The sequence below is a fragment of the Cygnus olor genome, chromosome 5, assembly GCF_009769625.2.
Source record: "Cygnus olor isolate bCygOlo1 chromosome 5, bCygOlo1.pri.v2, whole genome shotgun sequence".
Taxonomy (NCBI): domain Eukaryota; kingdom Metazoa; phylum Chordata; class Aves; order Anseriformes; family Anatidae; genus Cygnus; species Cygnus olor.
In genome coordinates this window covers 48,523,672-48,551,596 of record NC_049173.1, presented here as the reverse complement: position 1 = coordinate 48,551,596, position 27,925 = coordinate 48,523,672, and the positions used below count along the sequence as shown (strand labels likewise).

Here is a 27,925-nt window from a genome sequence, read left to right as displayed (position 1 = left end):
GTGGCTGATGGTATTTAAGTACATTGAAATACAATGTATTCATAGAATCATAGAATATCCGGACTTGGAAGGGACCCATAAGGATCATCAAGTCCAACTCCTGGCACCCCACAGGTCTACCCAAAAGTTTAGACCATGTGACTAGGTGCACAGTCCAATCTCTTCTTAAATTCAGACAGGCTTGGTGCAGTGACTACTTCACTGGGGAGCCTGTTCCAGTGTGCAGCCACCCTCTTGGTGAAGAACCTCTTCCTGATGTCCAGCCTAAACTTCCCCTGCCTCAGCTTAACACTGTTCCCTCGAGTCCTACCACTGGTGATAACGGAGAATAGGTCACCTGCCTCTCCGCTCCCCCTCGCGAGGAAGTTGTAGACTGCAATGAGGTCCCCCCTCAGCCTCCTCTTCTCCAGGCTGAACAGGCCCAGTGACCTCAGCCACTCCTCATATGTCTTCCCCTCTAGGCCCTTCACCATCTTCGTCGCTCTCCTCTGGACACTCTCCAACAGTTTAATGTCCTTTTTTTTTAATGTCCATACAGTATTGCACACAACTAGAAAATTATTTTATCTGGAAAAAATATCTGCTATGATTTTTTCTCATTTGTGTCTCCATCTTGCTCTGAAGTCATAATTTTCCCATCTTGTAGCACTGTACTGGTCTTCAAAACTGATGTACATTGATTATACAAGGTGGAAAAGGTACTGAGGCATAGAAGTAAAAAATCATGATATTCATAGAAGTGTTCTTCCTTGTAACCACTGCAATAATACTTCATACATATCCCAGGGGAAAAAAAAAAAAAAAAAGTTTAGCTTGAGCAGCTTGAGAGCTCAGGCTTCTGGTTTAGGTTATTTTTTAAAGATTATGAGATCATATTATTTCATTAATTATTTCTCAAATTGCTCAAATTAACTTCCAGCCTACTGACCAGTTTTAACCATATGACAACAGAGTGTGAATTTCAAGAATATTATGTCCTGAGGCCTCCTTTATGAAGGTTGGGGAAAGATAGTTCTGTGAGAAAAAAAAAAATAAAGTTTTGGGGAGGAGGTGAAGGAAAAGAAGAACTTTAGGTTTTGCAATGAAAAATCACCAAGAATATGCTGAAAGATTGGGTTGAAGAAGAGGGAGAAATAGAAATCTGTGCCAGCAAACTAACTTTGCTAGTTTGTTTATGGAATATCCTTCTAAACACTTTGCCACCAGAAGCAAAAATATTTTTTGTTATATTTCAAAGACTGTGATCACATTTAATAGCAAATACCCATGTTATTATTAACTTAATTGGCACAGGTGAAATAGATACCTAAGTATTTTCTTGACTATAAAAATTTACTTACTTCAGCTTGTTTACAAAACATAGATGAGACACAGTAGTCATCTCTCCACTTCCAAAGCTTGAAGGGGAAGCAGAGAGACAGTATCATCATATTATTCATACCTGAAAAAGTTTTGCTGAATAACATCAGACTGAAACTATCAAACAATCATGTGGGAACTCCGGTGTGGTACTACTTAATGTCCATTTCTACAGCCATTTAGCTTATATATAGAATACTGAGGAAGGTTAAAAGAAATAGAGAATCTGTGGCTGAAACCCTAGCTCTTTAAAAGCTTTTCACAATTCTGATTTTATCTTTTTTTTTTTTTAATCATGCTACAGTTTTACCCACTGAAGTGCTAAACATATTGAAGATGTATTGTTCTGCTGATTTCATAGTTCTTTTCTTAACAAATACTTCTGTAAACTCTTTGAGTTAAGTAATCTTCAGATCTCCTATCAATATTTTATTTTTGTAATAGAAATCTTTTTGGTACCAGCTTTTGTAACTATGCATTTTAAATAAAACTGTTATAAACAGTCGTTTAGAGGTTCTGTTTCTGATATAGTTTTTAAAAATGCTGTATATATTTTCTCTTGCTCTAAATGTTAAATATCATTGCACATAATGATGCGAACAGATGGTATGCTGCATAAGCTATTTATCGTTTTACACAGTTATCACTTTACATTAGTGAAGTGTACATGTTTATTTTTTTTAACTTTTGATTTATTTGGAGGTCTATTTATTTTTTTGGCAGCATTAGAGAATATATTCTAATCCTTACAGACTTTTGTCCTTAAAATTTAACTCCAGCAAAAATAGAGTTGATGCAAACTCTAGTTTTGAATTACATAAACTTTTTTTGCTGTGGAAAAAGATTACCTGGTTGAGGTTTTAATACTGGAAGGTCTTTCAGAAGCAAGTGGATAACTCCGTTTGCTAAAATGCATTAGACAAATTAAGTGCAGATGCCGTTGGTCTGGCTAAATAGATACCATATCTTGGCATTAAGTACCAGATGCTAAGAAGGTGTAAAATACAACAAAACATCAACAGTCCTGTTCACATCAATATTCTTTTATATCCTCCACCTGAAGAATAAGAAAACTTCATATTTGCCTGCTCAGCAGGTCTGGATGCTCAGCATGTGCTGCACCTATGTCATTTTATATGAAACTAAGAAAACATCTCAAAAAGCATCTCAGGCTTACAGACATAGTACACGAGTAGTGCTTTGAGACTTTTGACTGCAGCATGCATCTTGTCTAACCCTGAAAAAGTCAAGAATATGACTTGTGTATGAAAAAAAAAAATGATTTCTAGTTGGAAAGGGTCTCCTTTTCTTGATGTTCTGCTAAATGGCAACAACATTTAATGAGAGATTTTGCTCTAAACAGTAAATTCTTTCGAGTGTGAGATGCCCAGCCTGTCAGAATAAATAGAGGAGGCTAAAAATGCTTACTTTGAAAATGACTGTTCATTTTGGAAGGCACTGAGTGATCTCAGTGAAATATAACTGAGTCAGTTGAATTTTGGATAAAGATCAAATTCCCAGCATGTATTCTGGCAACATCTCTTCAATGATTCTATTCCTTAATATCATTTAAGTTCAAGTAACACATGCAGGATTTCAGTCTTATATGCTGCTATCATTCAGATTTCAAATAACTGTAAGTGATGCCTTATAGACTGTGTAAACAAACTTTAAACATTACTTTTATGCGTGCTTATTTACAGATTTTTACACCTATGCTTTCTTTTACGTCTAAGAAGAGATATTATAGAGCAGAAATCTTGCTGTAGTAGTAAGAATTACCCGGAGAATATATGTTTTAAAGTTGAATGTTGAATGTGGTTTAAAGTTTAATTGGCATGACGGTAATAGATGGTCAGGGTTTCATATAGTTAACTCATCTTTTTCCAGGAAAATTTTTTTGGACTGCTATGGCCCTGTTGCCTTTTCTTCCTAGACATCAGATCCTTCCAGAAACTCACAGAAGGAAAACACTGGGAAATGAGGAAAAATGTGCATCAAATAAAAGAATGCCTCTTGAATCTGAGAGTTCATTTCAGGAGTGAAAATCTTATTTCTTGGATGGTCTAAAAGGAAAAACTTATAAATATATCATTGGTTAAATTAGAGAGAAAAATGCATATAAACATTTGTGCATAATACCACGGTAAATAATGACCATTATTTAAGAAAATATTTTAGTGTATGAAGTGCAGAGTTGTAGCACATTAATAGTTGCAAATAAACTATGTGAAGGAAAAGTGTTTTTTTGTTTATTTGTTTAACTGGTAATTATAAGCAAATTAGTTGCATATTTCATGAAGAGTTTGCTTTTCTTCTACTGTTATCATATCTTCTATATAATATTTATTTTTATTAAAAGATAGTAATTAGAAATTCTGTATCTTCCTGTTCTTTCTACCTTCTGGGTTTAAAAACTGAAACAACAGATATTTTTCAGCATTTTGATCTAAAAGAATATTTTTTGTCTTTGCAGGTTAACAATGAGAATGTAGTGAAAGTTGGCCACAGGCAGGTGGTGAACATGATTCGACAAGGGGGCAATCACCTAGTTCTAAAGGTTGTCACAGTAACCAGGAATCTTGATCCAGATGACACAGCTAGAAAGAAAGGTACATTCTTCTCTTTTCCTAATGGAGTCCTTCCAGTCTTGCTCCACAGAAAATAGGGTAGGAACAAGAAATTCTGATTTACAAATTTCCCTTTTTAAATTTGAAATACTCTTCTGCTATTTAATTTAGAGTACTTTAAATCCGATGACATACACATTAATACATGACAAGAAGGATAGTGTTCCATTGTCATGCTTGCTATGAAATTTCTTTATACGACATTGGATCTTTATACGTTGTTTGAAGATGTTGTAGTCAAACTTCTTGATATGAGTGTCGTGCAGTAATGATGTAGAAAACCCACAAAGAACAGATTAGTATTTATTAATAAATTCAATACATACTTGAGGTTAATTTGACTCCTCTGGAAGTTGAGAACTTACAGTTTGGCAAAACATTTTATAAAGGAACTCTATAAGCATAAGAAAAGCAAGCAATATATTTGGACTGAATTTCTGATAGAAAAACTGTACATTACAATGGTCAAATCATTCTAGGTGAATTCAAAGTGGAGGGATAGTTCCAGTCAGGGAGACTCCCCTCCTCCTCCTATAAGTTGAAAACATGCAGGTTCTTTTTGTGCCACTTTACAGCTAACAAGAAAGCAGCTGGTCCAGGAGAGGTTAGTACAGCATCATGTGCTGCAAAGACCTTGGGAAATAATTGTCTGAGTACAAACAGGGAAAGTTTTTTTCCCAGTTTAAAAGCCTATTTTTTTCCTGTATTAACTTTAATGGAGATTATGAGATAACCTATAAAGTAAGATTGGGCTATGCTCATGAGAATTGCAATGTTCTATACCCCCCGCCTAAACCCCACCCACCACCACACCACCAAAAAAAAGGGAGCAAAATTTCACAAAAAAAAAAAAGTGAGAGAGAGATTAAAAAAAAAAAAAAGACCCCCCCTCAAAAAAAGATTTGGCGTTATTTCCTTCACCTTAGATGCTCCTGCATCTGCTCAGGTAAAAGCTACTCTGGGAAGTTATTAGGCCCTCATAATTATCATTAATCAGAAAAGATTGCTGCTAGTAACTAGCGTTCAATTCAGCAGCATCACATTTTTGAAGACTCCTGTTCCTCCCAGCAGTTTCTTGAATTGTCGCTCACAGCCACCTGGCTTTTCAACACAAGAGCAGGCTGGAATCTGGCACTAGAGGGCTCCCTCTTTGTCCAGGAGTAAAACTTTTCTTCTATGCTGCGAATGTCTTTGACATCTACTGCTTTAAAACAAAGCAAAACAAAACAAAACAAACAAACAAAAACACTTATAGCACCTTGAGGAGAAAAAAAAAAAAAAAAGAAAAAGAAAAAAAAAGGAAAAAAAAAAGGTTATAATAAAGTACATCATGTCCAAACATGGTTTTGCATAATTTTTAGCTTAATAGAATTACCATTAGCACATTCTAAACAAACATTTCACTTCTGCCTTTTGATGTGTCATACTGGCCTTCCATAAAACTACTGTTGTATACAACAGAAAGGGAAGAATAAGTTGTTTCTATAAAAACACACCCCAGTTCTTTGCCATCTTTCCAGAGCCTTCTATTGGTAACATATCGTTTGCCAAAATGCCAAAAACGTTCACCTTTACATCTTGCCACTTTTTGATGCAAGTTAGTAGCCTTTCTTGTCACCTAACAAGTGCCATTTTAAATTGGGAAGTATATGGAGGGATTTTCTTGCCATCAGTCTCCTATATGGTGGGGACAGCATCAGCCTCAATTAACAATCCAGTATTTTATGCGGTTTGCCTCAAAAATTTGCTGTCACTTCTCTTGTTGGGCAAAAGCAGACCCCAGATTGGAGTTAATATTTGCAGTACTTAAGCAGTAGATACCGCATACGTGGCACTGAACCTGAGCTACATTTTTTAGTTTTATTGGCACACTGTTGTTCAAGCCTCTCTGAGAAGGTGAAAGAGCTTAACAGGGGAAAGATGAAACTTATGTAGTGGATATAGCTGATACAGAAAGGGAGCTGTATACTTCCCTCCATCATTCTTTCATCCTGCTTTGCCATCTTTTGTCAGAATGGTGTAGCATCATGTATGTTATCGACCAAAACACATCCGAATCCTTAATTTTTCCTGGTGTCCCAGCACCATTTCTACTTGCTGGAAACCTCCTGCTTTTCTACCAACATTGCCATAATCTTTTCTGATGTTAGTCTCCTTTCTGACCTCTGGAGTGGATTATTGTAATATATTCTCTGGTTTGGATACATTTGAAGCTATCAGAAAACATTTGTTATCAGGATACCAAAATAGATGCTTGTTCTGTGCTAGCTGATTGACTTGATATTTTAAGATCTACTTTGTCTTACTTATTCAGAGAATCACCTGTTTTCCCTGGTCTCACTGTGACTATAGAGATAAATTTGAATCTTCTTTCTTGTATTTCTCAGATTTAACAGTTTCTTCAAAGATGAAATTAATCTGGCAGAGGTTGGCTGGTCTCCAGGAGATTTTTAGCTATGTACATTTCTTAGAAGGAGGGGCACAACTGCTGTGAGGCACTTTCTCTAACAAGTCTTTTTCCTGCTGAAAAAATAGAAGGGCAGAGTTATTTAGCTTTAACTGTTTCTATGTATCCTGTTATATAAAAGCTTGCTGATGTGTCAAACAACCTACGCTAAAAGTAGAAACAGTACAGAAATTCAGTACCTGAAAAGCGTCTCAGGGTTTTTCCTCTGCATGTACGTATTTAATATTACCTTATTTAATATGGCATATTCTTTTAAATAAATCTGAAATTGTGTATGTGAATATAGTGGTTAAGAAATGTATGTTTACTTATACTGTATATCCTTCTCTTTAATGCAAAGCCCCACCACCGCCTAAGCGAGCTCCAACCACTGCACTGACCTTGCGGTCTAAGTCAATGACCTCAGAGCTTGAAGAGCTTGGTAAGAAAGTGTTTTTTGACAAGCATGCTGGGATAATAAAAATTTAAATATATATATATATATATATATATGTTATGTTCAATTGATTTAAAAGAACTGCACTGTGTACAGTATATAGAGCAGAAAGGGTTTTAAGAATGCTGCATCTTTGGAGATTTAAATATGCATGATTTGCATGAATAATTTTTCAAAAACTTGTGCCTTTACTGCTATGCAAGAGAATGTTGATACATTTTTATGCATCATCAAAGTTTGGCACATTTACTAAAAAGTAATGCCGTATCATATTTTGTTAGCTTTGCTTTCTAAATTTTCAGTTCATCTAATATTGTTTTATTTTAAATTTCTGTGGCCTCTCATTAGTGGATAAAGGTAAGCTGCCAGAAGCTGTTGTTAAAAAGCTGACAGTGTTAAAGCAGCTTCAACTTCAACCTGTTTTCATTAGCCTCTGATCTGAAAAAGTGTATATTATGATGTCACTTTGACTTTTGTGCATGATATGAGATTAATTCTCCTCACTATTGGTAATAAAAAAAAAAAAAAGTATTGAACATACAGTCTTTTATTTGCTTTGCTAATTCTAAGAAATGTGATTGTAGATTCCTTTACTTGAACATCCACATTCTAAATATGCATAATTCTTTGGGATTTTTTTATTTATTTATTTTATGGAAGTGAGGAAAGTAACAGTTTTTTGTGTTTTTTTTATTTTTTTTTCATTCCTGATTTTTATCTGTTAGGTCATTAAAAAGTAGAATTTCTGCACCTAGACTAAAAAATATGAATGGACTGCATATACAAAGAGAAAAGTCCAAGGTATATAAATATATGGTTAATAAACACACCAGAATAGTGTGTTTAGCAAATGATGTTGGGTGTAAAAACAAACCACGTCCCTCATTGCAGAATAATACAATAACTCTAATTTTTCCACTGCTGTGGAAATACATTGATTTAAATATTTACATTTTATAATCATTTTTATTTTTGGCATAGACTTATATGAAGGCCAACCTGAGGGAATCAAAGCATTGTGGATAAATGGCTACATTTTTTCCCTATAAGTCAATTTTTTCTGGGGCAGATGGACCCCATCCATCCTCTAGTGAGTCAGAAGACACACAGTTTCAGTGGGAGCTCTGACCAACAAAGCAGTGCAGAAATGGTTACTGTCTTCTCTGCGGCATAACAACCAAATGAAGACAAAATTAAACATCCTGATTACTTATCCTGAGCTCAAAAAACTCAGTTAGCCTATGACAAGAACTCTAGGAGCCTGAATATTGTTTTCAGCACATTGTGAATGCTCCATAATTTTTCTTACAGGATTAAAATGTGAAATAATATTTCTGCACACTCTTTTTATTTTGGGATGTTTTGATTTGTTTTCCTTGCATGGAGTGCTAGCAAGCTGTAAAACATTGCTGGTTTGTCAACAAACTTTCCCAAGGAGGCAGGAATACTTAGGTTCCATTTTTCCCCTTCATTATTCCCTTCTGCAAATCACTTTCAAAATAAGGATATTCTGAGAATATATCTTGTATTTCTCTTACTTTTCAGTGTTACATAGTAGATACTGTTCTTAAAGCAGAGAGAAGCAGCACTCTTTTCTGGGGAAAAGTCACTTATTAACAGTAAAGTCACCTCTGCAATGAAGAGCATTGCAATTTATCTTACTCATCCCCTAATTCAGCATATAGTACTTGTTCTGCTGTTTGGTCTCATTGGCTAGCAGAAACCACTGCAACTTTTGTGACTAGCAGCCGTAGGACACACTTGAATCTTGAAGCAAGTTTCCCATCCATATCTTTATCCAGATGGGGCAAATATGACTGTGGCAAGACTGCTATTCTGAACAGTCCTAAAACATGCTCCAGAAGTGTACATCCCCTAACAAAGTTGTAGTAATACTGGAGCATGGCAGATATTTATCATCTTCCTAACGGCTATAAATACCAGTTCCACATGATACTGTGAACATTTGCCATCTTAGCAAACTATGACTACTGTTATAAATAACATCTGTGATCTACCTATTTTAATATTTGTCCTGTAAAAGGACTATTAGTAGAAGGAACAAGAATTCTTAAATTGCACAACAACTGAACAAGTTTCCAAGGAGATAATGTTCTCACTATCATCAGTTAAAAGTTGTCTTCTGACGTAAAACACAGATTGTATGTGTGTATATATACATAATTTATATATCTTTATATGTATATGTGTATATATTGGACATCTGTATGAACTATGAGAACACCCACATTTTTATGTCCATTAAACTATTTAAAGAATAAACATTTGTTTTATAAAATATATGTACAAAATAAATAGGAAGTATGTATAGAAGAACACTGTGGATGTTCTCATCAATATATGTGTAATCTTTTTTCTGAACTTAAGAAGCTCATGGTCTCAATAATGTCTCGTGGCAACGAATTCCACAGGCTAATTATGTGCTGTGTACAGATGTATTTCCTTTTTATTGGTTTTAAATGTGATGCCTTTAATTTTATTGAATGTCCCTTGTTATGTAGTATAAGAAAATGTTAAATAGAAATTCCCAATTTGTTTTCCCTTAGAGTATATATTTTTGTCAGTTTTCCTAGCTAAGCTAAGCAACATGATCTTTATTTTTTTTTTTAATTTATACACCTTGCAGTCTTTGCAGTCACTTTCTTTGCCTGGTTCTGAACTCTACTTATGGTTTTATTCACTGATTTTTAGCTGCCCTATTCTCCATAATACTGAGCAGACCATCTCAGTTGTTCTCTTTCAAATGAATTATTCCAAAATATGGCAGATAACATCTGCTAGCAATTCCTTTCCACTTCAATCTGCAAAGATATTAAAATGCCCTATTATAATAATTTCAATAAGTTGTCCCAGTTACTACTTTTTAAAAAGAATGTAGAGAAACATTGTACATGTATCCCTACTATATGCAGGGGAGCAATTTCTTACAGTTCATGTATAAACCCTGATAAACTGGGCTTTTGCCAAGCTGTTTATCTACAGTGGTTTGATAGGTTCATGCATAGTACAGGTTAGCAGGGAGAGATTGACTTCTTAGATGGAAGAAAAATGTTTGTGCTCAAAATAACAGACGAGGATTTAGCATATAAAATTACCTTCAGAATTGATTCACAGTTCATTCCCTTTCTATTTCCAAGCTTCAGTACGGAAGAAGAAGGGTAAGGGGAAGCATTTTGTCTCTTGTTTAACCTGTTTCTCACCTTTCCATAGTGAAGGATAATAACATAATGTAAATGTTGGCATATGGTCCAGTTTATTTTATGGTGTCAAATGTACATTAGTTATTGTATATGTTTTTTAGTTATTTAGTTAATAAATTGCAAACACACTAAGAACTCAAGCAGAAGACTACATTTGAAAATATTCCCCACATTTCTTCCTTTTGTCTCATCTTGCCTTTCTCTCCTTCTTTGTATCCAACTCTTTTCCAAACCCTTCCATATCATCTCACAGTTACTGTGCTAACTGGCAGCCACAGAGAATATGTGGCCAGTAACACATCCTCAGTGTAGTCCTACGTTAGTGGTTTCACTTGTCCTTTTAATGGCCAAAAGTTACTCACGTAACCACACTGTCTCTGTCTCAGGAAATAGGGATCTTGCACACAACATTTGAATTTTTGACCTGGAGAAATGCTGCTCTGCACAATTTTAAGTTTTTTATATGACATCTTCCACACTGTCCCGTATGCATGGAGTGCCCTCCCTGAACTGATTCATAAGGCCACTACCTTCTCCCTGAAATCTCTCCTTAAAACCCACTTCCCCTATGATCCTTATTAAGCAATCATCTAAGTAATGGCTAGGCAGAGGGACAGGTAGAGGTAGCAATGCTATTTTAATAGTTTTTATAAATGTAACTGTATATATATGTATACAAAGTTTGTTTGTGTTTAGCTGTATTTTTCCATACTCCTGTATGTCATTTTGCTTTTTTAGATTGTAAGCTCTCCCGAGCAAGGACTGTGTCATTTACACGTTTTCATGGCATCTAGCCCAAGGAAGATCCTCAAACCTCTCTGGGCCCCTGGGTGGTAGCTGGTAAAACAGTCTGTGTCCTGCTCTTTGACAAAGTTCAGTGTCCCTGAAAGGAAAGTTAGGCTGTAGGCAATGTCTTCTCTCAGTAGTGGAGCTTTTGCTTTTTATCGTTAAACAGGAAGAAATCAGGTTATTTTCCTCTCTTTTTTTTCTGTTCTTTCCTGACCTCCTTTTAGGTCACTAACACGGGTTCCAGCTAGTGGTATTTTCCATTCTCAATTCAAAGAATATAATAAATAAACTCAATTGCTACTGGTATTTTTCTAAAACATATGTTTTGGCAGCATATCAAAAATTTTTACATTGTTATTGTAGAGCTTTCTGTCAAGCAAAAATACAGTTTTCTGGGTTGTAGGTGAGGGAAGCATTAAGATGGAACTGATAGCTTTTGTAGTTCTGTTTGACCGCTTTTGGTCGTCTTTGGACGGGGGTTCTGGCTCATTGGGAGGCTGGGAAAAGGGAAGCGCATAGGCGGTATTTTTATATTCAGGGTAGAAGATATTTGTGTCTAAATTGATATAAAATCGTTAAGTCGCAAAAAGTTCGTAGTATGTCACAGGCAGTATTACCATGTTACTGCATTTTCATAGCACAAATTACTAAAAGGTAAACTATACTTAGTGCCACTGACTTTCTACTTTCAGCAACTGCCTAACTCGGAGAAATAACATCCACCTTCAAACTGTATGTTTGAAGGGGATGTGATTCTAACAGTAAAACTATTTTCTGGATTTTATGGGATGTCAGGGAGGTCTTTTTTTCCTTTGTGACTTGTAGGTTTTCAACAACGGATAGACTAACAGTTGTAGCAGCAAGTTTTTTGGAGGCAGTACTTACAATATATTTCTAGTTAATATGTAGTTAGCCTATTAAAACTGAAGAATAACTAAAATATTCATGCAGCAAATTAAAGATTTGAAAGAAATTTGAAAGAAATTTCAAATTGAAGATTTGAAAATACTCTAAAAATAAAATATTAAAAGAAAAAATATTAAACTCCTGATGCGTTTGTTCCAATTATAATTTTCATCATCACTACAAAAAAAGATATCATTAGAGTTTCAAAATGAATATTTTAAAATAATAAATTTAACAATTCGTAAAAATTTTACATGTCTCATGAAAAGCTTGCTTTTGAAGGGTTGTACTTTCAGTTTTTATTTTTGTGTGCTTATTGATAACTTCTTGTGAATGGAGAATTTTAAAGTGATACGATACTTAACGAATACATTCATAAACTAAGATCTGTAAATATATAGATGCATGATTCAAAAGTTTCATGCTGATAAGCTTTTTACTGCCAGAAGTGGGTTTGATTTAGTGAGTAATTTGGGCTTGTCAGTGGAAGGTAAAGTAGACAGATTAAATTAAAAGCTAATATAAATATCCTTGGGAGATATCTCAAGAATTTAAGAGAAAGGAGAAAAATAAGTATAGAGTAGGCTAAATTTTCATGGTGAAATAGAATGATAAGATAATTCTTCCATATCAAAGTACTGCTTTGACAGTGTCAGAAGAGTGTCAGTTGTGAGCTCTGGGGGTTTGGTGGGATTTTCTTTATATATATTTGATATGTAGTCTAAGTAAAATAATCCCTCTGTATGTGTTGATGCTGATCTTTGGGTTTTGTTGTGGCCTAAAATACCTAATACAGATGTAGGATTTTCTCCTTTAAACAGTTTAGATGCTAGTGCTGTCTCTCTGATACAGAATAACTGTGATATCATCAACATAGGGTATTGTTACCTGGCACCAGGTCTTAGCGACATTTGAATGGAAAAAATATCAGTTGTTGGCATTCAAAAGAAATATTATTAGCTCTGTCTGCAATAAACGTTCGCACTTCATCTCATACCTGTTGTCCATTGTTTCAAAGGTGGCGCATTCTAATGGCATCTGAAACAATGAAATTGCAGAGCAAATATATATAAATGAATGCCAAACAGTGGATTAGCTTAATGTGTTATGTTGTGTTTGAAGAAAGCACTCACAAAAGACGTCTGGGTTCAAAGTCATTTTTTTTATTTCAATATGATGGAGTTGATGATGGAGATTTGTCTGCAGGAAACAATGGAAAAGCATCAAAGCAACTCTTACAGCGCTGACAGCATCAACTTCTTTGATAGTTTCCAGTATCTACAGCGATTCTGTGTAGGAAGAAGGTTTTCTGATCTTCACCAGACACTGTATTTTAGAAGATGAGATCAAAAGGCATCAGGCTTAATGAAGAATTCTTGAAGGTTGTCCTTGTAAGTAATTGATTTGCATTACCTGTTTGAAATTCTAATGAGGTAGCAATAATAAGATAAAGGTTGTCATACGATTGTCATTTTCAAAAGCATGAGGCAGTGACTCTGAGTGGAATTTGTGATGTACATATGTGACAAAATATGGGCTCCATCTTCATGCTGATGGAGCAAGGCTACAGGTATTATGACTTGTAGTTTATCTCATGTGGAGTCCTCAACAATGTAAGAAGGTATAGGATTTCTACCATAACTACAACATACCTGCTTTTAAAACACTTCATAAGAGAAAAGTATTGAAATTCAGCATGTTTCAAGGAGAAAAACACTAAGCCTAGATTTTCCACAGGGGAAAAAAAAAAAGTGCTGATTTTTAGCAACTTTTGGCATAGAATCTTAAATTAACAGGTAACTGTCGGGACTGAGTACTTCTTCAAAACAAGTTTTGTACTGCTTAATGTGGGAACTTTAACTGACATTTTGAAAGCACTGGGAATCCCTGAGCAGAGAGGTCAATTGAGTCACTGTGTGGGTGTTCTCCTCATTTACATTAGTATTATTTTGATTTTGTTAGATTATTCTCTAGCGTTTGTAGTGCCCTTTCATAATACTTGGTTTTCTTTGCTACAGGACAGTAATTGAAAAGGTTTTCAAAACCTTTCTGCATCAACCAACAAGACAATGGTATAAAAGAAGTTGGAAAAAGAATTGTAAGTGTTAAAGAAAACGTTGGTTTTGTAGCATTTGGAGCCAGATGAATGAAACACGTTGGCATATGTGAGTGTCACTTGTTATATTCAGATATTATTAATTGAATATCTAACAACATACTCATAATCATGAGTGCTTGAGGAACAGTTAAAATTGCATGTATTTCCCAACGTCATACAGTTAGGGCAATGGAAAACTTTTCAGCACTTTTAATGTATTCTCTCTCTTTTTCAGGAGCCAGGGAGATGAAGGACTTATCTCCCTCATCTCAAAACTCGCTTTGCTGCTATTTCTCTCTCTCTTTTTTTTTTTTCTTCAAATGTTCATATGTCCATGTTAACTAATTCCTAATATAATTGAAAATAAATGTTTTTAGATAATTCATCATAGTTTGCTTGTTTTTTCCCCTCGGTGTGGAAGTGAAGTGTGAAAGCAAGTGTAAGAACAGAGAAGGCTGCAAGTGTCTTAGGTCCTCCACCTTTCTTTTTGGTTTCTTTCAATTGATTGTCTTTCTTTTGTGACAAGGCCAAATTTTCAAATGCTGTCTCTTAAACAGAACATCAAATTGCCACTTAAATTCCACCTGGCTTGCAGGGTAGGAGTGGGTATTGACTATATTCTCTGCTTTGTTTTTGTTCTTAAACAGAAACCAGTGTTAGACAATGACCATTCCTCTTTCAAGGTAGGCTGAATTGTAAGGCTGCAGCATTGCAGGTGCATTTTAAATGCCTATATAATAACTTCATTAATTGAACATACTGTTAAAGAGCTGGTACTTGAAAATTGTATCTATAGAAATAATTTGGACAAATATCAATTTTCTGCCTTCCTTAAAATTACTTTTGATTGTGTGATTATAATATGTTAATGTGACTTGTATGTACTAATGTGGAGATATTTTCAAGCCTAGAAACCCAAATAAGACTTTCTTTAGAGAAAGTTTTGATAGTTCCTTAATGTGAATACATACAAATCATTTTGTATAAAACATTTAATGGTATTTGTAGATATTCAATGTTAAATGATTAATTTTACTCATGAAGCAATTTTTATGTTTTACTGATTTATTTTACCTAATTTTCCAATTTTTGAATTTTTGTGTACGTTGTAGAGTTTACAGTGTCCCAGACAACATACACGTATTTTTACTCAGTTTTCATGAAAGGAAGGTGTTTTGAATGGCTTATGGTTTTGACTGTATTGCAAAGCACTTTTGTTATTTCCTCATGGTAACAGTTAAAGTAATGTTCTCTGCCTATTGTCTGCAATATGGTAAATATTTTGGCACTGTGACTTAAGCACAGTCCTGCAAATTGCTCATTTGCAGTGGGCCTGGAACAAGTTAATTTCCAGATTAAAATGTGCTCATGGTAGCAGATTTATGAGTATTAGCCTAATTTTCTAAATGAAAACTCAAATCATTCCATTTTTGTGTGTTTTTAATTATAACATTTGTATGACATGGGCTCAACTTGCTGTTTCTTTCCTGTAAATATGATCATAAACAAACTTGAGTTTAAATCTAAACCTTTAATATTCTTCCACTGAAACAATTATTTAGCTATGGTTAGCCTTTAAATTCTGAACAGTGTATTGAAGACCTAGCTATACCTTACCTAGTTTTGGTCTTTGATTTTTCACATTTGAATAGCTAAAAAAATGCATTAGTTTTCAGTTGGCATAGCTAATACAACAGAGATTCCTTTTTAACCATCTGCAAATAAGTCATCTGTTTTTCCCCAGGGGCCCTAGAGATTTATTCATCGAATACAATTGCTTCTATGACAAGCATCATTATCATATGAACTTCTGTAGCCTGATCAACCTTGCTTTTGAAATCAGTAGGTTCTTATAATTCTGCCACTTCCCACCCCCAACATACACCACCCTTTAGTATTAGAAATCTCTTCCAGAATTTTATCTGTTTCTTTGAGAGCATTGGCTAGATTCCCATATGTACTGTTTGCCCAAATTATCCTTTATACAGTTCCCCCCAACACACAGACATTCAGCCTGAAGTATTTATCAAGTTCCTTCCCAACCATTCTTTCACAAAATAAGCAGGGCAAGGTCTTTTGCCTCTGTATGGGAAGTGACAAAAATCTAAAAGGAATGTAATGGGAATAAGAGTACCTACTTGTTTTAGACAGTTTGTTGTTGTTGTTTTGTACATGGAAATTTATGATTATATATATGCATATTAATTTCCAATCTTTATGCTAAAAATGAGCTATCTGTAGTTTAATATAAAGGAAATTTTAAAAATCAACACATAAGATAAAAGCAACACCACAACCATATTTTTATGTAGTTTAAATGCATCTTTATGCATTTTTAATATGCACACATAAGACTACCCCTTTAGTTTTAGTACTGCTTATGTAAATGATATTTACAGATTATTGACAAAGAAACACAAATTGTATTGATTAATGAAAGAATTAAACTAAACTTGCAAACTCATATTTAGGGAAGACGATGGAACAAAATATGTGCATATGCAGTACCTGACATTAAGGGCTAAGTTTCTAGACCGGTTGACACCAAGGAAGAATGAATGTCCTGTGTTTCCATCACTTTTCAAAAGGAAAAATACAAATATTTGACTGTGGTTGACTGCAGATGCTAGAAAAGGTGGGTGATACTACAGCATATAGGTGCAATTGGCATTGTATGAAGTTTTGCATAACTGATTGCGCCTGGTACAGTTTCTGTCTGTATCTATCTTAGGTATTTACAAGGCATCTGTCACCTTGGTACCTAAGCAGTTTGAAAAATGCACCCACCCCAGGAGGCATGATGCAGATACAGGCAGAGGCCCAGGTCCAGAGCAGCAGAGGCAGGTCCCAGGAAGCTCCCCAACTGTGGTACCGCTGTTGTTGAGCTCCTGGCCCACTTGTTGTGGCCAAGGAACATCTCCACCTACCTGTCAGCAGGAAGACGGTACCCCACCCCTCACGTCCAGCTCTTCTGGTGGGGAATCTGAAAAGGAAATATAATGGAAAAGGCAACGGTCCGGTAGCAGAGGTGAAACAGAAATGGTGGGATTTCAAAAGGAGGGATTCTTAAAGAACAGCACATCTCAGGGGAGGGATCAACTGCCAGTCCAAGTGGCAGGTAAGGCACAACACAGGCATAAGTCTCAAATGTTCTTCACTGAACAAAAGTTAAAGAAATACCTCTGATGTCTCTAAAGTTTGTCTATATCCAAAACCCTGCTCTGTTCTTGGCCTCTGTCTTGGTCTTCTATCCCTACAGCTGAATCAACTGTTCAGTTCTCTGTGTATCTCAACCAGATAATTGCTACAATCCTAACTATGTCTAATAACAAACTTGAAGGACTGTCAGTAGGAAAGCATGGTCACAAATGTTATGGCGCAAGGCAACAGCATGGTAGAGCAGTGCTCCAAAATGAAAGATGTATTCATGAACACAGAGGCTTCATAATCCTGGTTTCTCGTCATGATGTTCAGAACAGGATTGGGCAAACCACAGGTCACCCCTGCAGGCACAAAAGACCAAGTGGTTCTCCTGTGGCCACCAGGAGCAATTGCACCACAGATACGCCACATCAGACCAAGCCCTGTATCAGCCCAGTGCAAACACCCATACAAGCAGCCAGCTACAGCCTTCGCTGCAGAAACAGAGAACTTGTCTGACAACAGAAAAGAAAGGAAAATAGTTAGGACTTTGATGCTGATTCACTAGTCACTATTACATGAACCACTTTAATAACAGATCTCACTTTTTGTTTTAACATAACAGGATCAGTGAGGTAAAACATTCTACAGAAACCTGAGAGTCCCAGGTGACTTTTTGAAATATCTGCATAGTATTCACAGTGATCAAGCACTGAAGCTAAAGTGCAGTGGATCACTGACTGCCAGACATTCATATTTTCTTCAGCCGATATGCATGCTCCTTTCTGATTCCCTTACTTGGTCATTTAAGGACCAAACTGGGAGTCATGCCCTTTCAGAGCAAGGGACATTAGTTTAGGAACATGAAGCAGGTCACAACTCTGAAGATTGTCAGTTTGTTGGCTGGTATCACTAGCTATAAATATAAAGATATAAAGATAATATGAAGATATATATAAAAAGACACAACCAATGTGTTTTGCCTGTAAGTTGTATATATCACTGTGAGCACGATGCTGCATGTAGGAATGATGCATAAGGTCGAAACAACTAGAAAAATCAGAGAATCTGACCTCGTCCCTTTGCTTCAACACCTAAAGAAGCTAGCTGTGCTTCTTTGTACCCACTTTATTTTAAGGTTAGTTTTAAATGAGACAGACTTTTTTTTATAAAGCTCATTAACGACCAAGTAAGGTCAACCATGTTGATGTACAGATTGGTCCGTAGCCAATTTTGGCTTGGCAGTCTTAGCACTCTCTCATTATTTATTTATTCATTTATTTAAGAAGTCACCTCTTTGCTAAGGAAATGAGGTAAAGGCAGTTTGTTTAGGTAACTGTTTCAGCCAGTCTTAATCTTGCTGTTCAAAGCAGCAAGCCTCTTCACTGGATCAGGGCAGTTTCCAGCCAAACCAAGTTTACCGATGCCCTACTGTATGTAACTGGCACGCCTTTTCCACAGCACCAACCCAGCAGCTGGTGCCATCATCTTAACAAGATCCAGTCTGAATCTAGGGTGACCTTTGGTCGTCAAGGAATGGATTTATTGGGTAGAGACTGACACATTCATCACTGTGGTGTCAGCCATTCACCTTGAGGCAGATTTCCCATGATTGTTCAGCAGTGAACAAAAGTTTGTGTGAGACCATGTAACACACCCTTGGTTTCCCCCATGCCCCACATCAACGCTTGATAAAGCTTCCAGAAACAGAAGTGACTAGAATTGTTGAACACTTTGTTACGAATAATAACCGTTAATGAATATTCCTCCTTTTCATTGCTAGTCAAGTTAACAAACCTATCCTAAAACCTGTGAATGTATTCATTATTCATAAGTATTCGCCAATAGTTTCCACAATTAACTTTCTGCCCATGGGTTTTCAGACTGTTTGATTGGATTCTTTGTCATTTGTGTTATTGGTCACCTATGCCAGATGCTTTTCTTTTAGCTCTGAAAGGCTGAAAGTATCAATGAGGAGGATGGCAAATGGTACATTTTCATAGAGAATTAGGGACTTTGCAAAAGTGTTATCATGCTTTTTCAGAGATACATTTCTTTACAAGCCTCTGGCAAATGTGTAAATTTGCACAAATAACAAAGTTGTTATGATCCCCCTGAACCTTAACAATCTAAACTCAGTGGAACTATTTACAGAAATACTCATAAATTAATGTGGGCTTTGGAGTTCTTTATTTTGTTTTGTTTCAGTTTTTGATTTTTAATTTAGTTTGGTTCTATTACTTACCAATTGCTAGGTGGGTTCTGTTTAGAACGTGTCAGGAAAATGGAGTTTTCAAATATAGAGAATTTTCTGATGAGATGTCAAAAGAAATTCAAAGATATTTGTATGACCAGTGGCTCTACCAGAATGAATATATATAATCCCTTATCTTTCTCCGATTTCATAGATTTTAACTGAAATGTGTGTTTGCTATGTGTGGTTAAAATAGGTCCCCTGTTTTGTTTTTCTTTTTTTCTTTTTTTCATGTGTACTCAAGTAAGAAAATGTTGAGAAATAATTTCATGGTCCTACACTATAGTTGTTAAGAGAGATTTGTTAATGAGGGATTGCAGCTATGGCTGTATTAGTAAGGCAACGGGGGAAAAGCATTGCAAAGGAAGAAGCAGGTACTGCAGTTAGGTTGATATAGTCCCTTTCAAATCTCCATGGAGTAGGGGAGCCAGTGATTGCATGACAGTTTGTCCCTAAAAATCCATTTTCATAAGGAGCTCATGCCTTTTTACAAATACGATTTCATCCTCACTTTCCATAAAACATGCAACTGGACAGTCCAACTAGACAGAGACATAATGTGAATACTTTGAATGTGAATACTTTGAAGTAGTGAATAAGTTAAATGCATAAATAATATCCATGACTTTAGCATTTAAAAAATTATAATTATATCAAGCTGCACAGAATCCCTTTCAGAGCAATATAATATTGGAGACACTTGGGTGTAGAAATAATGAGTGCCACATTAGAATTAGGATAGACAGGGATGGATATAAATAAGGAAGGATCCTTGGGTCTATCAGAAAGAGCTTTCATTTAAAACTATGTAAAATCAAAAAAAAAAAATCATAAACAGAAGCAGAAGTAGCATTTTAACCTGACCTCAGCAATACCTTCCAGACGTAAGCTCACAGCTTCAAGCCGAGATCCAAAGAGCAGCATATAAACTATTCCAAAGAGCAGAAATTAACCCTTAGAAAATAACATTTTTCAAGACTGGGATGTCAGAGATTGGTAGACCTGACACTGACCCGGCATTCAGACCACTGCAGCGTGAGCAGCACAGCCAGCCAGCCATCTAGCAACAGCCAGCCTCTGCTCTTCAGGTTCTTACCAACAACAGTGCTTCTCTCATATATCCCTTGCCTGAGCATGAGGAATACAGGCTCTTTGGGCTACCACATTTCAACATTTTAGCCAGACCACCCCAGATTAATTTCTAATGACCAAATTGTCCCCCCTAAACAATTTTTTTATTATTATTTAAGCATGGAAAGGGTGAGAGTTTTGGCCACTGGCTCATGTAATCAAGAATGGCGCTGGGCAGGTCATGCTCTACTCCGAGCTGATGATCGCTGTGGGTGCAAAAAGCTTAGGCATCTCTAGTCTTTGGTAGTGCATTTTATGTACCGGAGGATTTAGAGTAAGCACATACATTATATCCTCCTTGTTAACATCTGTAACAATGCCTCTTTGCACACCAAGCCACCGCAGGGAAGTGCTTGCACCCCAATTTCCATCATACGCCCTCAGGCAAGGGAAGAGGTAGCCAGGGGAGGGCAAAACTTATTTTCAGAAGACAATGAGATCCTGGCGAGCAATGCCCTCAGATAGCTTTACCTACTGTTTGGAGAAAAGAGCGAGAAAATCTGGCAAATGTTGGGGAGGGCATTGCTCACAGGATAAATGCTGTGGACAGCCGCCGTCACCCTGCAGCAGTGATTTGGGAGAGAGCCCACTAGGGGTGGGGGTGACGTGAGACGTCGGACAAAAGCGAAGATAGCCAGCAGTGCTTCAGAACAACAAAGGGCTGCCCTCAGCCAGTGAGGAGCACATCTGGCACCACAGGAAGCTCAATTGGACACTTGGCCCTGAGCTCATCCCAGGGATTTCTGACTGACACCACTACAGTGCATAGGTGAGCTTTTTGATAGGTTCACTGACATTTCCTGTCACAGTCACAATGAGGTGAATTGGTAGCTCCTGCCTTGGGATGCAGCATGGCTGTGTGTGTTGCGGGTACAGGACAGTGTGCATTTATATAAAAAGTGGTTAATAATGTCAACTGCCACTTGCCCAATGCAGTCACTAAACTTTAGTCCGCCCTTCCGTTTGCCCAAACACATACACTCTGGCTTCCCAACTGGCTTCTTTCTATGTGTTGTCCAATGCATGTAGATACCTCCATCTGCCTGGCCTCAGATACAGTGGTTGTTGCTCCTCTATTTGATTGCCAGATGTCACTGGGGAACAAGATGGGGAGGTTCCTGGATCCTCGGGGCAAGCTGGCCGTCACCGAGGGAGCTCGCCGTCCACGCCGGCCGAAGAACAGGAATCCTCGGTGCCTGCCTCTGACGAAGACTCGCCGGCCAGGACCACAGAGAGCTGGCAGTGGCCGTTGTCCTCATCTGAAACGCACAGCAACGTTGGGGAGGATTTTGAGGGATTTCAAACACCAGCGCGGACTCCGGAGTGTACCATGGACATACAGTCTCCCGGGGATCAGTCACTCAGTAGGACTCCTCAGTTTGAAAGTGACTCTCCTGAGGAGGAGGGCAATGATGAAATGAATGAAGAGCACCGCGGTGTTGAGCCTGTCCCTAGGGATCGGGGTTGGAGAGGGCAGCCCCAGCTAACAGAGGGAGAGAAGCTGTTGATGGAAACCAACAGTAGGATTGTGCAGCTGCTGGAAAATATCAAGAGGGAGCATGCACAGTCCATGGGTCTCATGTCACAGTCCATGGGCCGCATGGAGCTGCAGCTGGGCATTGTGGCTACCTCCACAAGAGCCATCCATAACTACCTGTCAGAGATTTTAGCTTTCCTTAAGCAGCCAAGGACGCAGGTCCTTGAAACACGAATCTCCCAAAGAGCCACCCCCCATGTTGAGTTAACCTGTGCCTCGACATGGACTGGTGAGGATGCAGTGGCAGCCTCCACTGTCTGCTTACCAGGGGCCGAAGGGACGAGCGACTCTCGAGAACCACCGCAGGCCACGCTGCCTTGTCGCAGTGGCCGGCTGCAGAGAGCCATAACTGAGAGGGCCTCATTGCCCATGCCTACACGCCAGGCAAAAGGGGGAGGGAAGAAAAAATAACCACACCATAGGATTTTTAGGGTTTTTTTTAATGTGCCTGTCCTTTTAATTCTTAGCCATAAGGCCATCAGTGGCAGAATTCAACCATTTCCTACATTGGCTAACATTGTATTCTGGCTGACTAGATTAGTCTAACATTTTGTAGTTTATATTTGCACTGTTAACAATGTGTGCTGCTGGTATTTTAAGAACATTTGCCTCTGTTCTTTCACTTTAACTTCATACAAGCATTTTTTTACTCTGTGCCAGGCATTCATTGCTTTTCTTACAAATACAAGTCATTTCTTGAGGCAGCTGTTTTTTGAGTTTTCTTTCTCCATTATCCCACCCCCTCTGAGCAAGCATTCTGGACTTGGTGGTAAGTATACAGGTCTTGGCAATACTCGCCTCCAAAACTGTGTTCGATCAGTCTTTGCCTGGTGTTTCTGGCATGCCAGCCTGAGGTGTTGGGGTTAGCCTGTACCGGATCATGATCATTCTTATCCTCTGTGGGTCTGACAAGCTCACTTTCTAAGACCCTCGGTGGAGCTAATCCACATGTCTTGGCTATGTTGTATAATAAGTAATGTTGCCAGGATCATACCTCATATTTATCTTTTGGGGCCTGTATAGTAATGTGCCACCAGATCTATCTAGGCACCTGACTCTCATTTTCAAAGTTCCTTTTATGATGGATCTGGTGGTTGGATGGGCAGCATTATAATTTTTCCTCTGAGAGAGTCCGGGGATCTGAAACAGGAGTCACTAAGCAATGTGTTCTACGGGGATAAGAGCCATCTCCTGCACCAAATCTACTAGGAGGAGACTGTCCCCTGTAATTATCACATATTAATTATTTAAGAAAATGAAAAGAAAAGAAAAAAAAAAAAAAGAAACTTGCCTAGCAGCCAGACCTCTTGAGAATGTAAAAGTCATGACATGCTGTTGGGTACTGTGCTACTATGTCTGTGATTAAGAGCTTTTCATCAGAGATGACCTACATGTTGATAAAATGCAAACTACTTTCTGTGCCTTTAGGTCATCTAATTTCCTGAGGGCTGGCACCCTGAGCAGAACACGGGTGCAATTGGTAACCCACAGGGCAGATGGAAATGCACTTCGCAATAAATTATTTTATATCTGTTGGTGCTGCCTCTCTCGGGGGAATTTAATATAGTGGCACTCAAATTGCTGTATGCATGCAGAGGCATCAGACTGGCTTATCCATGTGGTATCCCTGACAGTTCTCTGGAAGGATGCTGTTACCAGGAGCCCCTTGAGCGTGGTAACTAATTATCACAGGTGTAGCATGGCTCCTGTGTTTGACTCTCCACATACTGTTGTAACTTTTTGTAAAGGTTCAGAAGAGTTTATATGCAAAGCAGCGATGAATTCCTCCTCTGGCAAATAATAGAGAGTAATTGTAGGCCTAAAAATCCTCTTCTATGATTATAACTGAGCTGCACTCTCTGTCCAGTCAGCCATAGCCTCTTCTTTTCCGTCTTTCTCTGAGACTGTAGTTGATCAAAATAAAGCAGATACAACATTTTGTTATTCTACCAGTCAGCCACAAATTGCTCCCTTGTAAGCGTGTGTGCGTGCGTGCTTGTGGCTGTACTTTGCTAAATGAACGGTTTAATGATGAAATGCAGCTGGCATGGCCAACCTCCAGTGTAGGCTCTTTGCAGTACAGAATATTTCTTCCCTTCCACCTACATTCAGCTGCGTTCCTTCTAAGACTACCGTTGGGGGCGTGCTTCTTCGGCCACGCTGTCGACACAGGTCAAGTGCAAATTTTTGCACCCCTTCCATGGCTTTTTTCTCTCTCTTTTGTTAAAACTGTTTGTAAAAGTATTCTCAGAGAATTTCCAACACAAGCTTGTAAGACTCCCCTCTCACCGGTACAAGAAACACATGCTGCAGGTTATTTAAGATCACATGGAGGTTGGGAGAGAAGTCCATTAGTAAGCCTGACAAATTACTCCAATATGAACAGCCTTTTGAACATGTGTTTCTGGTGCATACATGGTTTGCACGCTGGTAATGTGGATATGAACAGCCTAGTTAAAGGCAGAGGCAAGTGGAAGTTTGTCCCAATATGCTTACGTCTTATTTCTTTGGGATGAGTTTGAATAAAGCTAAATACAAATCAGCCAGTTAATTTTCTTGGCCTAATTAGCACGTCTGATAATACAGTGAGAATGTTTTTATTTTACATAGTACTTCAAAAGTGTGGTGCAGTTGTGCGGTCAGTTGCTAAGATTTTGACGTATTCTGCAGGACCCGCCATGTAGCTGCTGCCATTTAGAATAAACCACATTCCACAGACTGGCTGTTTCTGTAGCTTCAAACTTGTTGTAGTTTTAAAATGATGCCCTCCAATCTATCTTTGCATTCTGATCAAAAACAGAAGAGCAAAAGAAGAAGCTGCACAGATGTAGCAGTGCTGCTGCTGGAAATACTGTGCGAGGAACCCCTAAAGAGTTCCTTGCAAAGTAGCTTAAGCTGTCACCTGCTCTCCTCTCCCATTTCTCAGTGCTTTAGCTAGATTTGGAAAGACACAAAGCACCACTTGAATGGGAGCAGCTATAGGGCTGAGGAACTGTCCACAGACAAGAAACCTACAATAAACTCACACACAATAAAGTTCTTCCAGGTGGAAATAGTAGATGATATTAAGAACTGGTACCAACTGATATTTTGGTCAGATCCAAAATTAGGATCTGACTTCTAGTATTGTCTAGCAAAATCAGTGCAGTTGGAGGGTGTGTATGTTTCATCCCCAAACAAATATTTTCATGCTTTTCAAGTGTCTGTCATAGCCTCATCACTCTTTCCCTGTAGCTTTTTGTTGTCTGAATGGGTATATGGTTACATGTGTCTGTTAAAAATAAAAGGGATCAGTTCTTACTGGTATATTTATATTTCTGATTTACAGATTTTGAGTACCTAGTGCTTCAGTTTCCCAAAGTTCCTTCTCTATCCCAAAGACCAGTTGTTGGCTGTCTGGGATGTTGGAAAGGGTGGGAGAGACTTAATATGAAATCTCTACATCCTTGAATCTCTTGATGATTGATCCCCCGAGTACAATTCTAGAGTCTAGCCATATTTTTTCTGTATAGGTCAAATGTTCATGGTTACACCATTGCATTCTGATGCCTTTTGCTGAGCAGAAGTGCAGATATTTTTCTTTCAGAAGTTCACAGTTTGTATTACAAAGTCTTATGAAATGTGACTTGAAGTTTGTTTTATTTTTGAATACATGTGATGGTTTTAAGAATTTTTTTTCCTTTTCTCCGTTCACTGGATGATTTAAAACACACGAAAATAAAGCAGACCAATGAAAAAAATGAATTCTAACTTCAATTGAAAAGAAACAGAAACACTACTCTTGTGAGAAAGATTTCAGCAGTGTTCAGCTTACTGATTCTGCTCAACCTTTCCTTTCCTGCCTGCTCCCTGACCCTCTGTGACACTAAAATATCCACTTCTAGGGCAACCTTCTTCTAACCAGAAGGCTAAAAGTTCTTCCCTTTCTTCTTCTCCCATTTAAAATATCATCCTTGCATCTGCCAGATCTACAATTTAGAGGGATCAAAAGCTCTTTTCCTCCTGCCTTATTCCCATCCATATCCAGGGCCCTGAGTATGCTGCTCTCCAATGAGAGGTAAAGCTTAAATCCCTAAATCTGATACTTTTCATAGTAACACCATCTGTAGACCACCAAGATCCTGGTTTTTAAGTCTGTAGTAACCTAATGAAGCAGCTGCTTTTCTGCTGAAGCAAATAATCAAACATTTGGGAGAAGGATCTAAGGGCTGAAAAGTAACATTGCTCCAACTCACGTTGTGGAAGCATAGGAGCCGGGCTAAGGTATTTCACTCACTTAAATACCACAGGCTAAATAACTAATCCCTACTTCAGTGAAACTTCAAAGGAAAAGACACTAAATAAACATGATTATCAAGTACAGAATAGTCAATGTGTTGCAGTCTATGCTTTCTTAGGGAAGCAAATGGGATGAAAAGGGTAGTAAGAAAACATGTTGGTATAAGTTTGAATTCTAGTACAGGTTCAAAAATAAAACTATTTTGTTCACTAGTCATAGGCTAGTGATTTAATTTCTCCATGCCTTAGTTTTGTAATAACAGAAGTGGCAGTAAAAGAGCTGTGAGGCTATAATTAGTTGATTGTATGGTACTTTGAGGTCCTCAGTCTAAGGGAGTAACATTATGTATTAAATACTGATGAATCTTGTTTGTGACCAAAGTTGGAAATGGGGTTAAAACAAACACTCTAAACTTCAAAAGATTTTGATTAAAGTTTTCCCTATATATTATTGTCATGCCATATGGTAGATCAGGATCCCAAAGCCAAGTGTTGAAGTTCTCATTCTGATTTGGACTTTGCCTGCTTGGTCTGTTTCTGACCACAACTAAACAAATTCCAAGACTGTGCAGTTAAGAAATAAAATACATATAAAAGTTTAATTTTAAAGAATGATGTCATTGCATACAATGCTAATCTAATAATCCAAAAGTGTGAATATATCAGGATGTGATTAATTGAAGAGAATAGGCATAAAAGAGCACTTCTGGAGTACTTGTTATTGTCCAAAATATCACTGAAATTCTAATGACTAAGTACAGTCTGCTTATCTCTATTTGAAACAGTGCTGTACAGATTCATTATTTCTAAAGGTCTTCTTTCCATTTCTATATAGATATTCTCCCTTCACATTTTGAAGGTTTGAAGAAGAGGATTGTTTTTCGAGTCACACTAAGTAAACATTAAATGCATGCAGGCTTAAAACTAAAGCATGCATGTTATGTAGCAGCAATAAAAAGTGCTCGGCTTGCACGACTTATGATGCTCAAGCATTGCCTTGTTAAAATGCCAAAAAAAAAACCTTTTTCTTTGCATTTTTTTGAAAAGTAAATCTCTTCCTTTGAACTTGCAATACTTAAATTTTCAGTTTTTGGACAAATTATATTTATTTTACTGAATGCTTTTATATTACAGATAAGGTGGATGAAATAGTACCAGTTTCCAAGCCATCAAGAATTGCAGACAATGCAACTGTGGACTCAAGAGTGGCAACTATTAAACAGCGGCCTTCTAGTAGATGTTTTCCCTCAGCTACAGATATGAATGTGAGTGATAGCTATGAAGTACTGCTTTCACTTCCGAAATTGATTGAAAGGGGTACTTTGCCAGTGTGCAAAGTTCAACACACAACAGAAATTAATTTAAAATAATGCTTTATATAATCATGTTGTCTTTGTTATCGTGTAACCTTGGTCTAGTCTGTGTTTTTGGTAATAGTTTGTTTAACAGAAGAGCCTATGTACCCCTAAAACCTTTTAGCATTAAGTTCTTACATTTATTCTGAGACTGTCACTTCAACAGCGTTGCTACCATTATTCAAACAGATGTGACCTTGCTCTGCCTGTAATCTGAGCTGGTAAGATACCAGTAAATTCTAACTGAAGATGTTGGTACAACACTAAGGCCAAGCTAAAATCTTTGCTGAAAATCAAAGTTTCAGTGCCAGAATTAGTGCAGC

General features: G+C 37.4%; 2 protein-coding genes across 4 annotated transcripts in view; both read left to right on the top strand.

Annotated features, from left to right (window-relative positions):
- The window catches only part of SHANK2 (SH3 and multiple ankyrin repeat domains 2), a 350,898-nt gene that overhangs the window by 305,954 nt on the left and 17,019 nt on the right, over positions 1-27,925 (top strand). For 2 of the 3 annotated variants that reach the window (XM_040558301.1, XM_040558302.1), the window contains exons 19-23: positions 3,836-3,971; positions 6,797-6,877; positions 7,241-7,249; positions 10,051-10,071; positions 27,382-27,512. In XM_040558301.1, the coding sequence (XP_040414235.1) occupies positions 3,836-3,971; positions 6,797-6,877; positions 7,241-7,249; positions 10,051-10,071; positions 27,382-27,512 (378 nt within the window). The remainder of the gene's footprint in view (positions 1-3,835; positions 3,972-6,796; positions 6,878-7,240; positions 7,250-10,050; positions 10,072-27,381; positions 27,513-27,925) is intronic. The other variant, XM_040558303.1, reaches the window with a different exon arrangement.
- LOC121070728 lies at positions 13,102-22,669 on the top strand. The gene is made up of 2 exons (XM_040558304.1): positions 13,102-17,024; positions 21,521-22,669. Exons 1-2 carry the CDS (start codon positions 16,946-16,948, stop codon positions 22,378-22,380), a joined length of 939 nt encoding a protein of 312 aa, XP_040414238.1. The 5' UTR covers positions 13,102-16,945; the 3' UTR covers positions 22,381-22,669.